Source organism: Gymnogyps californianus, chromosome 2, assembly GCF_018139145.2.
Source record: "Gymnogyps californianus isolate 813 chromosome 2, ASM1813914v2, whole genome shotgun sequence".
NCBI classification, from domain to species: Eukaryota; Metazoa; Chordata; class Aves; order Accipitriformes; family Cathartidae; genus Gymnogyps; species Gymnogyps californianus.
This window is the reverse complement of record NC_059472.1, coordinates 43,723,752-43,745,254: the sequence shown is the minus strand read 5'-3', so window position 1 is coordinate 43,745,254 and position 21,503 is coordinate 43,723,752. Positions and strand designations below refer to the sequence as shown.

General features: G+C 35.6%; 1 protein-coding gene across 3 annotated transcripts in view; it reads right to left on the bottom strand.

Annotated features, from left to right (window-relative positions):
- Window positions 1–21,503, bottom strand: part of RB1CC1 (RB1 inducible coiled-coil 1) — an 80,102-nt gene that overhangs the window by 36,796 nt on the left and 21,803 nt on the right. For all 3 annotated transcript variants that reach the window (XM_050892888.1, XM_050892890.1, XM_050892889.1), the window contains exons 6-9: window positions 13,997–14,199; window positions 12,456–12,891; window positions 8,209–8,379; window positions 2,090–2,274 (exon numbers count right to left, since the gene is read on the bottom strand). In XM_050892888.1, coding sequence (XP_050748845.1) covers window positions 2,090–2,274; window positions 8,209–8,379; window positions 12,456–12,891; window positions 13,997–14,199 — 995 coding nt within the window. The remainder of the gene's footprint in view (window positions 1–2,089; window positions 2,275–8,208; window positions 8,380–12,455; window positions 12,892–13,996; window positions 14,200–21,503) is intronic.

Sequence of the window (21,503 nt, the reverse complement as noted above, 5' to 3'; positions counted from 1 at the left end):
GCTCTCAGCATACATAACCTTAGGAGGAATGATAATGTAACTTCCTCCAGAAGAATTAAAAAAAGCTGGTACATCCAGAGCAAAGAAGAGACTACTTTTGGTTTACAAATCTTAAAAATACCTATTGAAAAGCATTAACAAGAAATATTAAGGGTAGGAACACTGTCAAAGAAATAAGATCAAAACACTGTTTGGGAAGACAGCCACCAACATAACTAAATCACAGGATAACTACTGAAAAGGCGATCAACTGGTGTGTTTGAAAGGAAACACTACAGCAACTTTGCCACCAGAGAAGGCATAAGGTGGAGGTATATCCCGCAAGTAACAAAAAAATAAAAATTGTTTTATCAACAGAGATGAAGTAAAAGTGAAACAACAAATACAAACAAGTCAACATTAAGCAACTAGGAACACATACTAACAGAGAAACTACAAGACATGCACTGTTGACTTTCTCATACTGATGAGTAGTAAGAAATAAAGAGGGCATTATACGAAGCCAACAAGTAGCCAGTTCAAAACACAAAGGGAAGTACATTTTCCACACAACATATAGTTAAGTTGCAGAACTTGCGAAAAATAGGAGTCTGTGGATTCAAAAAGAAGTTGGACTAGTTCATGGAAAAAACCTCCATCAGCAATTAAAAGCAAAAGAGCTGCTTCTACATCAGATAAGAATATTCTTCTCAAAGAATATTTACATATAGTTAAGTTTATGTTCCTTCCTCATTATTAGATTCCCATCATGGTCATTTGCTACTACCTGCTACTGAAGACAAGCTAGAAGAACCTTTGGTTTGACCCAAAATACAGTGGGGTTTTTTGTGTGTTTGGTTTTGGTTGGGGGGGGGCGGGGGGGAGAGGGGGGGCAGTGTGAAAGTGAGGGCAGGTTGTTGGGTTGGTTTTTTTGTTGGGTTGTTTTTTGTTTTTTTGTTTTTTTTAACATCTGTGCTTCATTCTTCTCTGCAGATCTATCCTCTATGCATTTACTCTCCACACCTCACTAGCTTATTCCTTACAAAGGGATGCAAGTCTTTTCCTCAAATAACTCATGAATTAAGCGTATGCTACACAAATACTTTAACATATAGGAAATGAAAGTGATATTTATGGCAACCTAGGTTCTACATACTATCCCTAAATACCTGCTACAGTGAAAAACGCTGGAAAAAAGTCATCTTTTCGTTGGGCTAAGAGCAGATACATAGGCAACAAAGACAAATTCACATTTCAATTTACCTAGAAGTATTTTACAAACACAACAGGATCTTTGTCGCTAGTGCACTGCTGATTCTGCTTTATGTCTTCCTGCACCTTGCACCTGCCTCATCTATACAAACTGCAACCTCTTCAAGAAGAAGAAAAAAAACCTACTTGATGGATATCCAGCGTGCAAGTCTAACAGGGTCACAACTTTGTTTATGCTAGCAGCTAATAATAAGGCAAAGTTTTTTCTTCCAAAAATTATTAAACTCTGTATACTTTTCCTATGTATCTGACATGACAAATTATCTAAAGCTTAATTACTAAGTCTAGTAGTGTGAAAAATTGTATTTCCCATTGAGCAATATAGACTACTTACTGCCTTCCATGTTATACAGTAATGATGCTTCCATGAAAAATTGCCATTTTTACTGGCTGTGACTGGATATAATTATTTTTCATGAACTACAAGTAAATCAAACTACTGGCATGTTTTCCTGCTTTGATGTGATCACAAGCTGCTGAAGAGCGTTTCACTTATGCTTATTATAATCCTTTGAAAACGTCAATATAATTGCCAGTCAAATTTTAAATAAGATACTGACAGCTTCTGCGGTTGATAAGAGGAGAGGGGATTGTAGGTTCCTGGATACTGTTTCATTGATATGAAGACCATTTAAACTCTAAGAAAAGTTTCTCTTAAAACAGTATTTTGTTTCACACTTACAAATAACTTCATATACAAACTGAAGTGATCTAACTTTTATTTTCTCTCCCATTAAGGAAAACTCTATGCATTACCAAAGATTTTCTTAAGACACACATTCTTTAAACAGTCTTGATGCAAGTGCAAGCAATATAAAGTTAAAAAGTTGTAACTTACTTCAGTCTGACTTGTAGATTATTTGCAAGCTCCTGTTTGGCAGTGGTACATTTCTGTTTAATATCTAACAGTTTTCTGTGATTATTTAACATAATCATCAGCTGATTTGCATGACTCAAACACAAATCAGGCAGCACAGAAGGATCTTTCAAGTTCTCAGCTCTCTTCTGATTAGCCAAAAATCCCTAGAGGAAAAGAGACATTTGTTACACAAGCTTTGTGACAATCAAAAAGCATGGAAGTGATCCATCTTCTCTGTAAGAATGCAAGCATTTTAATAAACTTACTGTAACCATTGAGGAGTATAACAGAATGCTACATAAAGAAGTCAAGTGTCAAAGTTGCTTTCTTTTCATTCTATAATCCAGTCCAAAAAAAAAATCTTATCTGATATTTCCCTCCCAAACAGTTACCAACACAACCCCGTAAGAACTTTACACAACTAACCAACACCAGTGAAAGACCACAAAAGTTAATGCAGCAGAAAAGTAGCTACTAGGATAGAGGGGATCAACCATTATTCTAATTTCTGCAAACAACCAACTTGTTAACTTCTGGCATATGCAAGACTTAACATCAATTTGGAGCATATTCAGTACTACTGTGGGCTAAAGAATACATTTTCTGCATAAAGAAATTCATACATGAAACTAATTCTTCTTGAGAGCCAGGACTGCAGCTAGACATCTTGTTTGCACATAGGAGTTGGGCATGGCAAAGAATTATCTGTTGCGGATGGTAACAGGCAACCCCTAAAAGGGTGAGAGGCAAAACAGGGAAGATGGACTGCCTTAGATAAACACGTCTTAGACAGCTGATTACAAGAGGTAACATATGTACACATACATAGAAGAGACAGGGAAGAGGGGGGGCTGCTGGCGCAACAACTTCTGTGCCAGGCCATTGTCTCCTTCATCAAGTTCAACAGGTGAGATAAAACACCGCTGGAAACAGTGTTGTTCTTTAAGCAATAAAATACCACCCAACAACATCAATTTCAGCTTTGATTTTGTCCACATTCATATCATGTCTCTGACATGTCGCTTGAACATCACAGTGGTCGCTATGTTTGTAGTTCTACAAACTTATTAAGCCTTTGTTCTCTTAATAAAGAATTCAAAACCAGACAATAGTTTTAAGTGTTTCTTTCTGAAGCTGAACTTGAGAAGAACAGTAAACCATAGAGAGTTACACAAAACTGCTGAAAAATGAAACCACTGTCATTACTGATTTGATATTGAATGTAAAGCGATCTTGTCATAAGATGCTATGAAACACATTTGCAAAGCCTGCAATAAATATTTATATCCTAGTGAGAACAGCACAGAAATCAAAGTAAGTATCAAACAAGTATATTAAGTGTAATGAAAAGGAAGAAGATGCACACTGAAGATGGAAGAGAATACTGAAGAGTCAACCGTTTACTGAACTGTGAGCAACTTATGCACTGAATGAGCAGAGACCCTCTGGGAAACAAAAGCAGGCTGCAAACATTTTAACTGTATGTATTATCCGAGCCAAGTGAATGGAAACCAGAAAAGGTGGGAAGAGCTGTTACTGAGACAAAGAGGAGGACAGCCCCATGAAAAGAACTTGGGTTGTTTAGTCAAGGAAGACAAAGACATTGAAGAAACATGCTGTGATAATCATTAGGGAATTACCAAGCACCAAAATGAAAGGCAGTATAGGCATGAGAGCATATAGATTTGAAATAGCCAAGAATACTTTCAGATCCGAGATTAACGGATGTTTATAAACATTAGGACAATCAGATTCTATACAACTTTGCAACAGGAATAGAGAGGTCAAGAAAATAATTGCTTTTAAATAGCAGCTCAGTAAGCTTTTTAAACGAATCACATGGCATAGAACCTGAAGTTACACAAAACTGGATGCAGTGAGCTAGAAAATCCCTTCCAGCTTTACTCTCAGTTCCAAAAGGCTATTCATAAATTTGAGTATCTTTTGCCATTTCTGTATCTGTAGACCCATCTTTAAAATAAAATTTAAACTAAAATTACTCTAGTATACAAATCAGAAAGAAAAATCTCAGCATACTAGAAAAAGGCCAGTTAAGAAAAACTACAGTAAACTGAGAAAAAAAAAAAGCAGGGGGAAACCCCAATAAACTGTGGAGAAATCCAAGATCTATATAATGAATTGTTCTCACAAGTTCTTGCCTTTCTAGCCCTGATCAGACGACAGGATTCATGATATGAGCACCACAGTCAAACTAAGAAGCAGGAGGAAAGTAAAAGTACAGAATATGAAAGTGACAAAGTCCTTTTCCCAACAACTTCAAGTGAAAGAGAACAAGCCCAGAATCAAGAAGGCCATCTGCCAACCAGTTTTTTTGACTATGTTTAACAGAGCTAATGGAAGAGTAACACTTCTATGAACCTAATTGATGGAAATGCATTTGGATGTAACAAAATGTTGTTAAAAGCTACACTACTAATAGGGAAATTAAAAATAAAATCAAACACAAGAAAACGTTGGAAAGGATAAGCTACTGGGCAGAATCACACTGAAAGATTAGAGGCTCCAAATGTTCTAGAGGCATACTCTTATTACATAATGCCACCTACTGACCACAATTCTATATGCTCATGTTACAAATCCCAGCTTCCACAGAGAAAAATAGTTTTTTAATTTAACAAAGCAGCTTTCCACATTAAATGTTAGGGACTGGAGACCAACTATTCAACTACATAACTCAGGATGTAATTTTTCATATAAAAGGCTGTTTAATGGTCAGTTAATTGAAAAGGCTGACTGGAAGCAAAAGAAATCTTAAGTCAGGAACATGCAAATTGACTAAGCAATGAAACCTTCTAGCGGCAGATGACTTTGTTCCATGGGATAAGTTTGGTTTGAATTTCAATAATGAAACTGAGGTTGGAGCAGAAAGTCAACTCAAATTCTGGATAGAACATCAGCCTTTTCTGGCCTGGGGAAAATAAGCCTACAACTTCCAATATAAATACTGCCAATGGGATTATCATTGAGATGTTCCTCATCCTTGCTCTATAAAATACCTCCACTTTATTTCTTTATGAACAGAAACAGTTCACTGCTGGAAGCTGTGATGTAAAGGAAAACTGTTTAATTTTTTTTCAGATAATACCGAATATTAACAGTTATCACACAAATTGTGAGCACTACCTTTAAAAATACACAAGTCTTCATCTATATTTTTAAATATAATTAAACCCTTGCACTTCGTCATTCTTCTTAGATTTCTATGCAGACTATCATTTGAATGAGTAAAATGATACCAGCTCTTAATATCTTACAAGCGCCTACTTTTTTCCAAACAGTATCCAAACAACCGCTAAAACTGGTATGAAAATACTTCCTAAGGCTCAAATATAAAAATCAATGAATAAAACCATCTGGTAATACACTTAATCACTTGTTTAACCACAAACATTATATAATTGAAGCTTCAAAAAAACCCAACAAAAAATCCTAACACACCATCACATTCTATCTGATTGTTCTTAAAAACCCGTATATCATAAGTAAAGGAATAGACAATTTATAACAAGAAAAGGCAATGATGAAGATTTGAAAGTTAAAGTCTCTGACAAGTCTTCAAAAGGTACAAATTCTAAAATTTACAGTAGCATTTAAATAAGGTGACAAAGTATCTTTCTAACTGACTTTGAGGCATCTCACACAAAAGTGGGATTGGTAAACTTGAGGTAGGCTCTTCATCCAAGTGAAGAGGGAAAACGTAGCTTAAACCACCACCCAAAGCACTGGGCAACCAAGTATATGGATGGAAGAGCAGCTTTTCCATCATGCGAAAGTCCCTTGGATTTAGCACTGGCCTACAATATAAACACTGCAAGACCGAGATTTAGCACAAACTTACTTCTAAACTTACTCATTGAAATTATCTGAAGACAGGCTCCACTTTTAAACAATGCTGCCATAAGTACTGGTAGCACCCACCTTTACATACCAGTCAGAAGATGCAGCAGGAAGCCTGGGCCCGATGCAACTGTCGGCCCAGTTCTCTCCTCCTGAAAAGGGGGCTCTAACCATCCCAAGACAGGGAGGCAGCATTGTTCACTTGCTCCTACTAATAATATACCAATGTGCAAGCAGAAATCAGAAACTCATGCCTTTCTTCAGTCCCAGCTCTGATGTAATGGTGAAAATGTGAACATCAGATAATGACCACATACAGGTTTTAATATACTTTCAGTTGCAAACAACGCATTAAAGGACAATCTTAGGTATAAAGACAACTGAAGCTCTTCACAGAAACTGTATTTAATAAAGAAGTTTTGATATGGCACTGTAATGTTTTTAAAAAAATAGGTGCTATATATTTTACTTTTAAAATAGTCTTTAATCAAATTTCTTATCACTTCAAATGACACTGTCTAGTGCAGGCACACTACTCACTCTCCTCACTACGAGCTTGGTGATCAACCATTAAGCACGTTACCTCTTCCCTGATCCTGTATCGAGTGACAAGTTACCAAGGACTCAGTATTTCCCTTCAAAATTAAATTTAACCTACTTATCTCTTATTCCGTATCTCCAACTGAAGTTCTGATTTTCTAGCTGTTTTTCTATTTCTAGACCATAAGGATAACAGAAAATCCCTCCACAACTCAAACCTGAAGTATATAATGCAGCAGGGTCATAACTCCCCTTTTCAGCTCAGAAAAGAAACCAACGTGCCCCCTCAGAACAAGAAAAGCTAACTGCATAGAGTGGCACATGAGCTAAATAACATTACCAAGAGAAAGGATAAAAGGATAGTGGAGCAGCTCACCAACCGTCTGGTTATATTTGACCCTGGATCTAGTCAAAGGTCAGAAGACAACGACATATTAAGAACAAACCAATGAATTAGTTGGTGTGACAGGAAGCATTCAGGACATGCCACCTGGGCATGATGCCAATTTCATGCATCATTTTCCCTGTCCATTATTGAGGGTTTTTCCCATTTCTGTCTTCCATTTAATGAGAGACTGGATGAACTAGCAAAGATGAATCAATTCACAGCATCCTGGTCTCCAGCATATGAGCAACTGCAAACTATAGGCTGTCTTTGACAGTCTACCATGGGCAGAAAGTTGTCTGCTCTTAAATGTAGCTGTAAACCAGGTGGAATTTAGACAGATTTGACAAAGATATGTACAGGAAGATACTAAGATAATATTTAAGCCAGATGTTTTCTTTTCCTTAAGCTAAGAATACTCATTAAAAACATCAATTTTCAAATAAGCTTTAAAATAAATATCTACAAAGTCTATAGCTGTTAGACGTCAACAGATCCTATTTTTATTAGCAGCTTTCTACATTAACGTGCAAAATGTTACACTAATACAGCACAATCTGTTTGTAAACCATTCACTAGATTTAACAAGATACACCTTAAAAGGTATTTTCAAAGTTTTTAAATTTTACCATATTCTAAGTGATTCTTACTCATCCAGAAGAAATCTAATTTCTAAAAAGAAAATAAACTAGATGTATTCTATTCCAGAAACAATACCATATACTGATGTATCTCAGAAGCCAGCAATTTTACAGTGGTGTTTTTATGAGAATGCTGATTGCTGAACTGGAATTAAATTTATTTTTCCAAATTATAACCAAGAGAATGTTGACAGAAATACTTTAGCTATAGAAATATGCAGCTTAATATGCAGTTGACAAAGCTGCAGTGAACTACAGCTCTGCATGTTCCTAGTGCATTAAGTCTAGGATATTTTAAGCAAGACATTTTTATTTTGTAGAGTGACTTTCTCCAATATAGATGAAGTGACATAAATAAGCCCTATATTTAACTTCCGGTGCTGTCCGTCCCACTGCTGCATTTTCAACTAGTTTGATGTTTTAAAAAAAGTATTTAAATTAATGTGGTCGTTGGAATTATAAGCTGAAAATATGACCACAAGATGTAAAAAAACCTACCAATATTTAAATGTCAAATTATTATGAATACAGCACCTTTCTGAGCACCTTCTGTGTCGTATGTTTAAAACTATCTTGCATTAAGACATGCAATGGTTTTGTTGTAATCTTTAACAGCATACACATATCAAAAAAATCTACCATCTTCCAATGTTGCACACACAAATGTGTATTACCTGAGCAAGTTCTTTTTGTTCATTCACCAGTCTGCTGCAGCTTGCTATCATCTGGTCCAATGCATAGAGCCTATCCTCAAGGCCTTTAATAGCCTTCATGTTCTGATTATCTAGTTTGGCGATAGTTTGGCGACATTCTGCCAGAAAGGGTTGGATGATCCTTGGATCAAGCTAAAAAAAAAAAAAAAGGAAATAAAAAAACATTTATTAGCAGTTGACATACTGAAAAGTGATGTGAGCTAGCTAAAGAGTTTTTATAAACTTAATATTTTTCTTTTTTTTTTTTTAATCTAAAGTGTGCCTATATCTGTCATCTGTTTCAGAATTCTGAGTTAATGAGTCTGTGGATTTTATATCACAGCATGAATTTCTTTTAAGTATTCCAACCAGACCATCATAGAAATCAGGATCCTTACAAGGGGAAGGACATTAGTTGAGGGGACACGGCAGGGGGGGGGCGGGGAAGGGGCAGGAAGAGGCAGTCTAAAGCTAATGGACACAGTCTACCCTGGAACAGAGTCCATACAGCTACAACCAAAACAAGTGATGAATGTGACCAAGTGGAAAGTGCAGTAGGGAGGGTGATGGGAAAAAGCTGCAAGACCCATTAGCCTTTTCCCACTAAATGAATGTTTTAATTGATCCCTTAGACAAGCAGATCAGTTCTAAGTAACTGGAAAACAAGCTACAGAAAAATAATACATCTGTAATACTTTTTGCTAATGGTTTTTCCTAATAAAAATACATTTTTAAAATTATTTCATCATACTCCTTCACAGGCCATTATCCAGAAAAAAAGTGTTTGAAATATTAAGAGGCTACCAATGTCCACAGATATTACGAGTGGCTCTTCAAGTTTCACTATAGGAGTAGTGAATTAAATTAGAGTCTTTATTTCCTTAGTCCTAAAAAACCCACAGGTAATTGCAACAGCTTATGTAGGACTAGTAGTTTAGTCTAAACCTGGAATATACTAGTTAGGAACATAGTAAGAGTCATCAGGTGTTAGCAGAATACTAACAAATTTGCCCACATTTATCCAAAATGGTTATGGTATGCCATCTATTATATGAGAATCTAGTGAAAAGGACACTATCCTGTGAGGCCATACTAGCTGTCACAGCACTGGCTTCTTTCATCAACATGCAGGGTTTATGCCACTTACAGAGCACACAAATTAACCCTCAAAAAAGAACGCACTTATATGACTCAATATTAACATAAATAAAAGTACTGTTTTCCCCTCAATCTATTATTTAACTGTATAAAAGCTTTCACACACAGCACTTTTTCATTCTGGAAACATCCCTCCAGGGTACAGAGGAATCTGAAGAGGAAAAGCATTACAAATTAAGGAGCAACTACAAGAATAGGTCTTTCATTCTCTTCAAACAAACAAAACACTCCCCAAAACCAACGAAACAACAAAAAACAAAAACACAAAGGGAAGTACCAAAACCTGCTAATTAGCCCAGAACTTTTCAGAATAAATAGTTAATGCTATTATTAATGTGACAAAATACATCGAAGTTCTCTGAAAACAGCAAAGGCTAATTTTAGTATGTTATGCATGGTCTTATGAACCTTGGTCTTTCCCAAGTGAGTTGTCCATCATCAAGAACCAGTAATAAAAATAATCTCTGGGATTAAACCAGATTGTTTTTATAGGATCATCTTCATTGCCATCCTATTCAGGACTACTCCCCTGTGGCATCCCGAATTACTCCACTGCAACATCCAGAACAGTTTCTTAACAGACTAAATACTAAAGAATAATATGGTGGGGTTTTTTTTCTTTTTACCTTCAATAAACTAATTGTGCTTTATCTCTCTTTACAAATAATGCCTATTCCTCTCATTCCACCCTGCAATTTATTTCCTCCATCCATTCTTTTTATCCCATCTTCAACCTAATTGCATCTGTAGCTCTCAGCTCTACTTTCACTGGTAGATAATTTTGCTCTCCTCATTTTTAAATGTCTCTTCCTTTTCTAGCCTTTTATTTAAGTAGCTATGACAGCACTTAACAGAAACATCTGGTTAGCTCCTACTTACCCACTGCTTTTACTGCAGCCTAGGTTTCTGCAATTGGAAGTGTCATTTTGTAGAAACACCTAGAGGCTAGAAGAACCAGGTACCTAGCAGCACTCTGTGCAACACACCAGTTCTGCCAAGACTACCAGTATCAAAGGTATAAAGCTCATGCTCTGATACTTTACACTTTCATGAAAATCTTACCTGAATTCAGAGTTTCAAATAAGAATTGCAATCACACACCATTTGTATGGTTCATATTTCCAAGAAGGAAAGGGCAGGGGGAGAACACAGGAAAAACAATTAAAAAAAAAAATTAGTGCCGTTTTATTCTAGCTTGCTATGTTAAAGTGTCATCTCAAGTAAACATTAAAAGAACAATTGTGTTGCAAGATATTTATTTAGTATTTTCTTTTTCTTTCCAGCTACAGGCCAATTCTGTTTTCAAACTAATTCTAAATCAATGGCAGGCAAAGATTTAATCCTTTGTCTGTGCTGCTATGGAAATAGAGTAAATTAATGTTTTCCTAAGGAAAACTAGGAACTATCACATTACTTCAAAGCTTTGGGTTTTGTGAACCAAAACAGATCAAGACTGATCAATCACAGTTGTTCTGGTGGTGGCCAGAATATTCTGACTAATACATTTTCCCTACCTGCCAATTCTGCTTATGCCAAGAAAACAAAAAGAAACTTTATTTTTGCAGGAGCTATCACATTTTTTCCCTACAAAAATCAGTTTAAGTTACAAAACAATTACAATAGTTGAGACAAAGGAGTTCTGACTAGTCTTAGATAAAGCAAGGACAGAAAAGCACACAATTACAAGATGGCCTCTCTAAAACATGTGATGTATTGTCAGATAAGACTACAAGCTGATCAAAAAAGGTATAATAAGTATTTAACTGAAGTGGTTATTTCTTCATTTTTGTATCTTTAGTATCACTATAATTTATGTGGAAGCAACTGTTTAATGTCTGTATCTTAAAATACTCATTTTTAAGAGACATTACATTTGTGCCCTGTTAATATTATGTAGAAAGTGAATTTATTCTCTCGCAACTGAACTAGTGAGTTTTGTTACTCTTGTTTTAAACTAGTAGAAAGCACCTTATTGCATTACTGAACAACCAGGACAGAGGATTGTCTCAGACTTCAGCAATTAGGAAGTCTTTCACACACAAAACCGAATATTGTTTTTGCTAAAGAAAAATCTTGTAAAGTCCAATCTTTCTCTTAGCCTTTTCTGTACTAGTAAAATTTAGACAGCTCAAAATCTTAAGCAGCCCTTAATATTAAACACAATTCTCCAACTACTTTTAAGACAGAACTGAAAAATCAATGTATAGAACTGACTGCATCATAATGTTCCCTACAACAGATGGGGTTTAGACATAACAGACAGTCTTCCAGTCCTACCTTACGGAGGAAATAAAGTGTCAAAGACAACAGAAATTGTTTTCTTTGTTCAAGGTATATTGAGTTGTAACAGTATAAAATTATACATATGCAAACAAGGCTAGACAATGTAAGAAATATAAGCTACAGTGAAAGCAAAGGAAGAAGGAAATCTCTAGGCAAAAGGATCTTAAAAGCCTATAATGCTTACTGGTTAAAACAATCATTTGGAAAGCAAAGAAAGTGAGCAATGTTTTATTCTACCAGCAGCAGAAATACAAACTGACATGTTGGGCTCTTCTGAGTGCATCTGCATCAGCTAATAAAGAATGCATATATATAGATATAGTACGTAAATTTATCACAATTAACCATATGAATTTGTCCTATATTTTAATAAAGGCTTCAGTATTTTTAACACAAAGAACATTAACGTTGGTCCAGGAAAACCTTTACTTTCATTATAAGCATAATTTCTATGAAAAAGGCAAAGAAAGAATAGAAGTCAAGTCACTTTGCTAATACACTACAAGAAGCTATTGGCTTTCCAACAGGAATGGCTACTTGAGAAACAAGCAAGATAACAAGCGTTCATTGTGAAATTATACACTTTCCTAAAGGTCAAATTCTTAACACTCAAGAACTCTTAGAATACTTCCCACCCCACCAGTCTCTGCTTTGGTCTCCATTCAGAAAGTTATTTGAGAAACAACGAGTTACAAAAAGTTGAGTCACTTTAAAAGCACTGACATCTGGAAAATAAACAGCAACATTCAATACAATATAATTTGATTTTTAAGAAATTGTTAACTTACCCTGCTCATAGAATCAAAACATTTTCTGACCAGCGATTCAACATCATTAGGTCTATCTTGAACATTTATCCAGTCTAACAAAGATACATTGAAGGAAGGCTGATCATCATCTTTCAATTCTACTGATGTTTCATTGTCCTGGACAGTAGCATTTTGACCAGATTCCTTATCATCTTTTACATTTTCAGGATCTGTGCCTTCCGAAGCTGAACGTTCAACTGACTTGCAAAATGAGGCTAACATTGATTTATTGTTCACTTTAGCTATATCAGAATAAAGCACCAATTCAGCAGATTTCCCATCCTCAGTTTCTTCACTTTCTGCCCCTCCATGCTCAGCTGAAGAATCCAGTCTTCCTAAACACTCCCTGTAACTATGTCTCGTTAGGCACTCCAGCAGTGGTATCTTGGCCATCATAGAAACAGCAGAACCCAAGCTTTTTTAAAGAGTGAAAAGAAAACACCATCAGTATCTAGAAGCCAATGTGACAAAAACTCAGATACAAACCACCCGTAATATAAAGTGCTATTTATTTTAGAATTGAAGCAGATTTTAAAATTAATTTGGTAACTATCCTTTCAAAATACTGTGTCAGTACCAACATGATGGGAGGACAGCTAAAGTTACAATTTTTGTTCTCTTCCACTGCTGAATATGAACTCTTCTAAACTTCCAAGTAAGCTTACGTTTATAATGCAATGAAAAAAAGGACAGTTCGATAAAGTGAGAAATGCCCCCCCCCCCTTTTTTTTTTCTCTTAAACACACAACTGGGACTTTTATGTTTCTAATATGCATGGATACCAATCCTTATTAGCAAAGATTGAGTGTCCTCTGGCTGACTACTTTTGTAGAGTTTGAATAGTTTCTATATATTTGGTAAAAGCTATTAACTTTTTTTTTGAATGTAAAACATATTTATGCTTTGTTTCTTTAAGTATCCAACATCCATTTACAGTCTATTAGGCAAAGCACTCACAGAAATACCATAATACTATAATGTCCAGAAAGATGTCAAAGATTTCCCTTGAAGTAACATCCAGAGTTTGCAGGATACAAGTATACACACATATATATACACACACCCCCTCAGAGGTATACACATACACCCAAAGTTTGTGTTATGACTTCATACTTTCAACATAGATCATCATTCTTAATATCTGCTCAAGTGTATTAAAAAGCAATTAATTCAAAAGTGCAAATATGCATTTAAAATGTTGATTAATGATGTCTAAATTTATTATCTAGCTATTTCTAGTGCACATTTGGAAGGACTCCAGCTCTTAAACAGCTGCTCATTAATGAGCATATCTTCCACATAATTCAATACAGGTTTCTGTGTGCTGATGAATACAAGGAAAAAATGTCAGTTAAAAAAATGACTAGCATAGAACAGAAAGAATGTTCTGTGACACACAATCAAAACAAACACACACATGCTTGATTAATTAGAACTAGCACCAGACATACAACACTCAAAAAATAAGTTTAAAATATAGTAACTTTGGAGATTGAGGCTGAATTTAATGGCAAACCTACTTTGTAAGTTTCAACTTGATATCATCTATGGACTGCAAATAGCTTGAATATACATTTTCAAACTTGAAAAGCAGCTTTTGGTAAGAGTATGTACAATCTTCCAAGTTGGCCATTATGGCAGCCCAGCCTTGATGCTGAAGATGTTCATCATGTACAAGACCTTCACAAAAGGAGCAAAGTTTCTTGGCAACCTCATACATTTCCTGTAAGAAGAAGAAAAGAAAAAAAATCCAACAAAATGCAAATCACTTCAGGTTATTACTGTGGTAACTATATAAAACACTAAAGTGAGACATTTAGAAAATACTAACATAAAAAGTGTTAAATTTAGATAGCTAAAAAGTTGTACACCTTAAAATTTCATCAAAACCAACAAAACTTCCTTCATTCTCAAATAAAAAATTTAATTAGATGGCAAAAAAAATGTATAGACGATTTACTGAGAAGTATCTTCAAAATAGGCAGGTGAAAGTTGCCGTTCCAAAAAAACTTTATAAAATTAATTAAATGCTACTAATATAAAATATTCAGTGCACACACACATGAATAATAACGCTTGTACTAATCTGATAGAAGGAGCTGGCAAACAAGGTCCATTAAGGAGAAAACTATTGATGAGCCAAGCAGAAGCTCAGAACAAGACAATGAACTGCAGGATCAGTCGGCAGAAGCGCAGGTGCATCAGATGCAAGAATAGATGCATGAGGAAAACAGCAGGGCAGATAATTAATTGAAGTCTTCCACTGATTAATAAACCAGATGCAACATGATGAGAAACAGTGCAGAGTGTCCACAAAACTCTAAAACACGCCCTGAAACTTGGCATATGCAAACCAACATGGAAGCTTTTCTGTTAAAGAACTGGATGACACAGAGGCATTTTACTTCCACAAGAAGGCGAGAATTGAATTACCACCCAACTTGGCAGGTTAAAACAGACTTACATATGGCAAGTACCATATCTTACTAAAAGTGTACTAACAGCAGTGCCTATTATATTCAATTCCAAAGTTTTAAAATAGTAACTCTTCCTACTAGTTAAGTTTACCAATTTAAGAGAACAGGCTGTCCCCCTCAAAGGGCCTACTACTCAAACACCAAAATGAGAAAGTAAAACAAAAGTCATACAATAAATCCTTCAGCTCAGTACTTTATCAATAACATACTACATGGAAAATATTCTCCTGAGCATACTTGTATGTTGGGTTTTAATATCTACCTACCCTCCAAGAAAGAAAACCTTACTACTTTTTGCAGGTTGAGCATACTGTTAAACTAGGACTGAACACATAACTTTCCTCTGCTATAGTACTTGTGAGAAAACCATGCATGGAGAAACAAGTTATACAAATACAGTGAGAAAGCAGTGTTAAAAACCCAACACATCAGTATATTTCAGAACGCATTTGCTGCTGAATACATGGTTAGCAGCACATATGCATACACAAAAAAATTTAGAGCCCAACAACACTTATCTTCCCGAAATAAAACTGCAGAGCATTTTATCCAAACATTTCAGAATTAATATTGACAAAACCTGAAAGTTATGAACAACCTCTCTTTTTTTAAAAGTCCAAGTCTTGTCTCAACCAGCATGACAAAAATTCCACTGTCCTTCAAATGACTGGTATCTAAGCTATCAGCAGATGAACAATGAACATACAAACATACTTATACATGCAACTCCAAGGAAATCAAAAGCTATTACAAATTTCTATCACTTTGTAGTAAAGATGGTATTTGTCGTCTTGTTTTCCAAACTTTGGTCACCTTCTGTGCACATGAGCACAAGGGTTTCCAGTTTGAAAAGAACAGTTATTTTATTTGCTGCATGAGCTCTCACTGCCTAAGTCAAAATCAACCAATAACACAATTGGGTTGGCATCCAGATAGTGCTGAAATCTGCAAGTCATTTTCTTCAGACTGTCTCCAGTTCATCTATACAATTTAAATTCACATAAGCTGACTAATGCAATATTGACAACTTGAACAATTTTTTATTTTCTTAAATTCATTTTGTATACAAGTTAGTCAAAGGCAAATTCCACAGCATATAAAAAAGCAGAATTACTGCTTCCTCAATTATCATATTAAGAACCAAAAGAACAGGTTGTTTTACCCTAAGGTACACTAAAAAAATACACCAAAATACGAAGCTGAAAAGGTAACTGAATGTCCCCATTGTGTTCTAATGTATGTCCTGGGAATGTACACAAGCATTTTACTTTCAACTCACAAACACTATTCTCTTCCCAAAGTCAACCTTCCTCCAAACTACTGCAATAGTTCCAGAAGTGAGAGCATATGCAGAAGCACACATTAGTTTGAAGACTTAAAACAATATAAGCCATCTACAAAATCAAAACTGATCATAAAGTCTTTTTATGCAGTTCCTTCAAGTGAGAATCACAGTTTACTGGGGAAAGTAAAGACTAGACTTCTCCCACCTTCAAACAAAAATGTTTCTTTAAAAGCCCTGGGTAGAGGCTGTTGTTAGTTCTATTCTCCTTTGGACAAACTCACTTAGCATGGCAAAGCTCAAATGTGTAATAAGGAAATGTATACACTAGGCTTGATATGACCAGACTTTCTGCCCTGAGACATACTCTTAACTAGTGGCCAACATTTGTTTTTTTTAGCTACCTCTATTTATTGTGTTCACAATGGAAGTCAAAAGTTACAAGTTAGTGTTGTCCTATGAAGCTTTATGATATGTCATTCTTGATGCTCCCTTGAGAACCCAAGTGTTGTCAATTTAAGACTTTAGTTTTAACAAGGTTGTTTCCTCAGCAACACACTTTCAAACACAAAACAGAAGTCACAAATTACTGAATTTTAGTAAGGGAAAAAAAAAATCATTACAATTGAGATCACTTATTACACTACTGATGACCAGCACTGACACTCTGTATCTAGGAGTCTAACCTGTCGCAATTTACCCAAATTTAACCAAGCCAAAAGCTTGTGTCCCAGCAGTCTGACTCCTAGAAAAGTGAGAGTGAACAACAGTATTTCCCAGAGCGGCAAATTAATATTGCTTTATTTTTTAGAAACCATGTAACAGAAGGGCATTTAATAAGTGTCAGGATCTTTCATATAACAGAGACATGCCCAAAGGAACTGTTATATAAAAATAAAAATACCCCAATGCCATCTAAGTATTCAACCAGGTACTCATCATCAGATGAGCTGCAGCTCCTTGTTGTACACACAGGAGATGTGGACATTAAAACAAAAAATCCCCTTATGAAAGCAATCATAAATACGATACTGAGAGACAAAAGATTTTTTTCTGAACTATTTAGAGCTCAAATTGAACTAACTGAGCTCAAAATTCATTAGCCTGAAAACAGAGCTAAGTTTCTTTCAAATAACATGTTTTCAAAGTTACCCGTAAGCTAATACACTACAAGTCAAATTGTATAACTAAACAGAGACATGACTGTTTCAGGGCACATATGCAAGATATTACAACAGCACTCCATATTATCATCCTCCCAAAGTTATTTTTACACGTGTATCCCAAGCGCCAAAGAAATTGTCTCTGGGTGATGGGGGGCAAGCAGTAGAATTCTGAATGAATGAACGAACCTCAATGAACCCAAATGCAACTAGAGTCTGCAGGAACCCCGTACTGCTTTTGAAGCTAGTTCCTTATGCAATATCATGAAATAAGCTCATTACGTTCAAATAGTAAAGAATATTACTTTGAATTCAGGGGGTCCAAGTAGATCGTTCTAACAAAGTTCAAACCACATGGAGTAACTATTTGTCCACCTATTAGAACTGTTTCAGTCTTAGACTAAGTAGATACCAGTGCAGGGAACAAGATCACTATGTTAAACTTATTTTATTTTTTAATGCTGCATCGAGGGTCAAGAAGAAAACACTGTTTCAGTCAATCCTACAACCCTGCTTTCAAAATGTGAGGGTGTGCAGCAAGAAAATGAAGTGGTGAAGCTTTCTGCTTCCTTTGGAGTATCTATGTAGCTTAAAAGTAGTTACGAAATTAAAAACAACACAGATATATCTTTCATATTCTATCACTACTGAAATACATCTTCAAGTGATTTGGCTTGTTCTTCCTACCACCTCCATAGACAACATTTCTGGGGAGACCTCTTCAGGCTACTTTAGAAGGATCAAAACCGATCTATTTCACATAACCAGTATGTCTGTATGCAGAAAAGAATTAAGCAGCTCTCTGCTAAATGAATAAAGTCTGAAAACTGAATTATGTCAGGCATATAAATAAAGGCCTGCAACCCAACATATGTTTTAACACTTCTCAGTAAAGTTGCCAGCTCCAGCACAGAAAATGAAGCCTGCCTAACAACAGGCTTGCTTTTGTCACTGATTTTTCACAGATTCACTCAAGGGTATTTGGCAGACACCCAATGGTTCACAGAGCATAAAAATTAACTTCAGTTGCCTTATAGAGCTACGTCCATCTTACTCGGCTATACCAGCATACCTAGAACACTGACAGCTTCACCACACCACTGGAATGTGGACCTCAAGAAGCACCACTACCAGTACAAGACTAGACAAACCCAGGCTAATCTCAACTTGCTGTTATGTTGAAGAGTAAATAAAGGCACCTTCACTTCCTAATTTGTCAAGAAATTCACAGGCCCACCAGAAAGATTATCTTTGGCTGGGTACTTTAACAGAGTGTTTACTTGAATTATTTCCTTCGATCATCATAACTTAAATTTAGGTGATTCTTCTGATTATAATTACTTCTGTTTAGTACGTTTCAACCAAAATCAGTAGAAGCAACAAAATACATTTTATCTAAAACAGAAATTAACTGGTAAAGTGTTTCACATAAATTTCAAGACTTTGTCTTTGCATCCTACTGTCGTAATTCTGCTCATCTGAATGAAAAAAATCCAGGGAAAGTCTGTTTGTCTTAAGTGGTCTTTGGACTTACCTCTAAAGAACAAAAGTTCTCAGGAAATGCAGGGTTCTTTCCATTCTCTACAACCCTGTGGTAAAAGGAAACAAGTCATCAAAGTCCTCTATTGCCATGTGTCTGAAATCCTGTAAAAAGGACTCCTTATAGGTTTCAGTCGCCCTAAAAATCAACCTCAGGCCAACAAAAAATATCCTTGAAAGTGAAATTACACATGCCCATATACTATCACAGCAGATAAACGCTTCCACAAAAGGTAACCATTATCTTGCTTACCAAAATTAGTAACCAAGACCATTACCTCCAATTCATACACCTCCAACTAAAACATCAGTAAAGCTACTAGATTAACAACTTCAAGATTTCAGTTTCTAAAACCTGTAATTAGAACAGTTAACTTCACTGTGAGGGAGACTTTGATATTTCATGGCAATTTCTCTCCTTTCATTAGACAGCTGATTATTCCATTCTCCTTTAATATTGGTCATTTTTGGTGACTGTGTCCTTTGGACACTTGTCCACACAGTTCACGGCTTACTACATACTCAGAAAGTATTTAGTTCATCAGCATAATACAGAATAAGTTATTCTGTAAGTCATAGCCTAATGACTTTTTCTTCAGTACTGTTTTCACAAGCTCTTCGCTCTGACATTAAAAGCAGGCTTGGAGAAGTCAAGTGACAGAAGTTACCGCCAAAAAAAATACTGAGAAGCTGACATTAAACCACCACAGCCAGGAAATCAAACCATAGTACAAGGTAAGTGATAACTTCTACTAGCTTGATCCCAAGCCACCCAAGTCTTTTGCTCCTGGTGAATTTTCTAAAGCTTGATCTAACAGTTCTGGTTACAAAGGCCAACCAAAACAAATGCTATATCTTTTAGTATACCTTAGGGTAGATCTTTTAGTATATCTTAGGGTAAGCTAAAACCTACTCCATTTTAACCCCACCCAGCTCGATTACTTCAAAAGATTACGAGATTGATTGCCAATCTGAGTTACAAAGAAGTCTGGACTTCTGTGGAGGAGCTAGAAGCGTGTCTGGCTATCAAACTAATAATTTAGGCAAAAAGAATGAATAGCATTAATTTAGCTACACAGTTGTTACAAACATTACAACGCCTTAAAGAACATTAAAATTTTAAAGTAACTCTTTTCCAGAGGATTTCAAAACAGCTTTCTAGTAGAAGTGAAAGAGTATTTCTCTAAACAGTAGATACGCAGTTTTCAGGAAGCATGACTATACTTCTTGGCTTAAGTATTACAAAGCGTTTGGAACTAAACCAAGAAAGATCTAGGTACTATGACTACAGCCATGGTTTTAGCCAATCAAAAGAAATGACCACACAGCTTCTCATCCTCATTCCCATTTCTCAAAGAAAAACTGACCGGAATTGACAGTTTGATGATCAGAGCAACAGTATCACATGAAATGCAAAACACACCCACTAACAAAAAGTCCAAGTTTCCAATATCCTTCTTCTAGGACAAATAACACAGGAACTTCAGTTAGATGACTAAAAAAAAAAAATAAATAATCCTTTCCTAAAGGCTAAGCTACCAGAAATTATTTTAAGCAGTAGTGTTAAAAGACCACAAGATTAGACAAGATTCACACAACGTAGTTTATTGCACAATGCGCTGTGCAGAGAACAGCTTGTCTTCTCCTAAGCTGGTGCGTATGTAACTTTTTGCAAACACTCTGTGCTCATTGTCCACACACTGCAGCTCAAGGCCAAAACTGCTGAACTGGAAGAGAGGTGGGAAAGCAGGCTAGTTGTAAAAAGGCAAGCTGTAACCCTTTAGGCACAGACATCTCAAAGCTAAGTTTTTAGTCAAAGGGAAACCACGATACTGAGACATAAAATGAAAATAGGCTTTGGAACTTGCTTTAACTGAGATTTAAAAGCCAGACAGCAGATGCAACAAACACTGACCAAAAAGGATCTGATAAAAAAGTTTGTAAAAGAAAGATATTGCACCACATATGACAAAACCTAGGGCAAGAATTTCAGTTTAGTTGGTAAAGGAACAAGTTAAGGTAACAGACATAGCTTCTTTAAAGCTACCTAATCTTTATCCTGTGAATTCTACATAATGAGATCTCAGTTAATCAACAGGAACTTAAGAAAATCCGTATAGATGTTAAAATCATGAAAGCAAAAAAGAAAGAAAAAATTGAGGTAACTTGATATGATAATCACAGTATAATGGAAAACCAAACAGGAGGTAGTAAGTTTCTCACAGGAACGATTTTTGGTTAGGAGGTATTAAAAACTAAAAAAGGCTACATATAAGTTAGTGAAATCAGTTTCAATTGGGAAAAAAAATAATGGCTGCTTTTACATATACCTATACCCTATACATATATGGACAAAAGCCTATAAGAATGCCAGGGCCTCCAATGTGGCAAAAAAATTGCAGAAAGCAAAAGCAGAATTTAAATCAATAATGTTCAGTTTTAGACAGGCAAAAAATGATGGAGAGGAAAGAGAGGCATGGATTAATAAAAATACTTGGTAAAGGAGAATCTAAACTACTTGTTATTGTGAAAAGAAAGTTAAAGGCCATATACCAGTGTATACAAA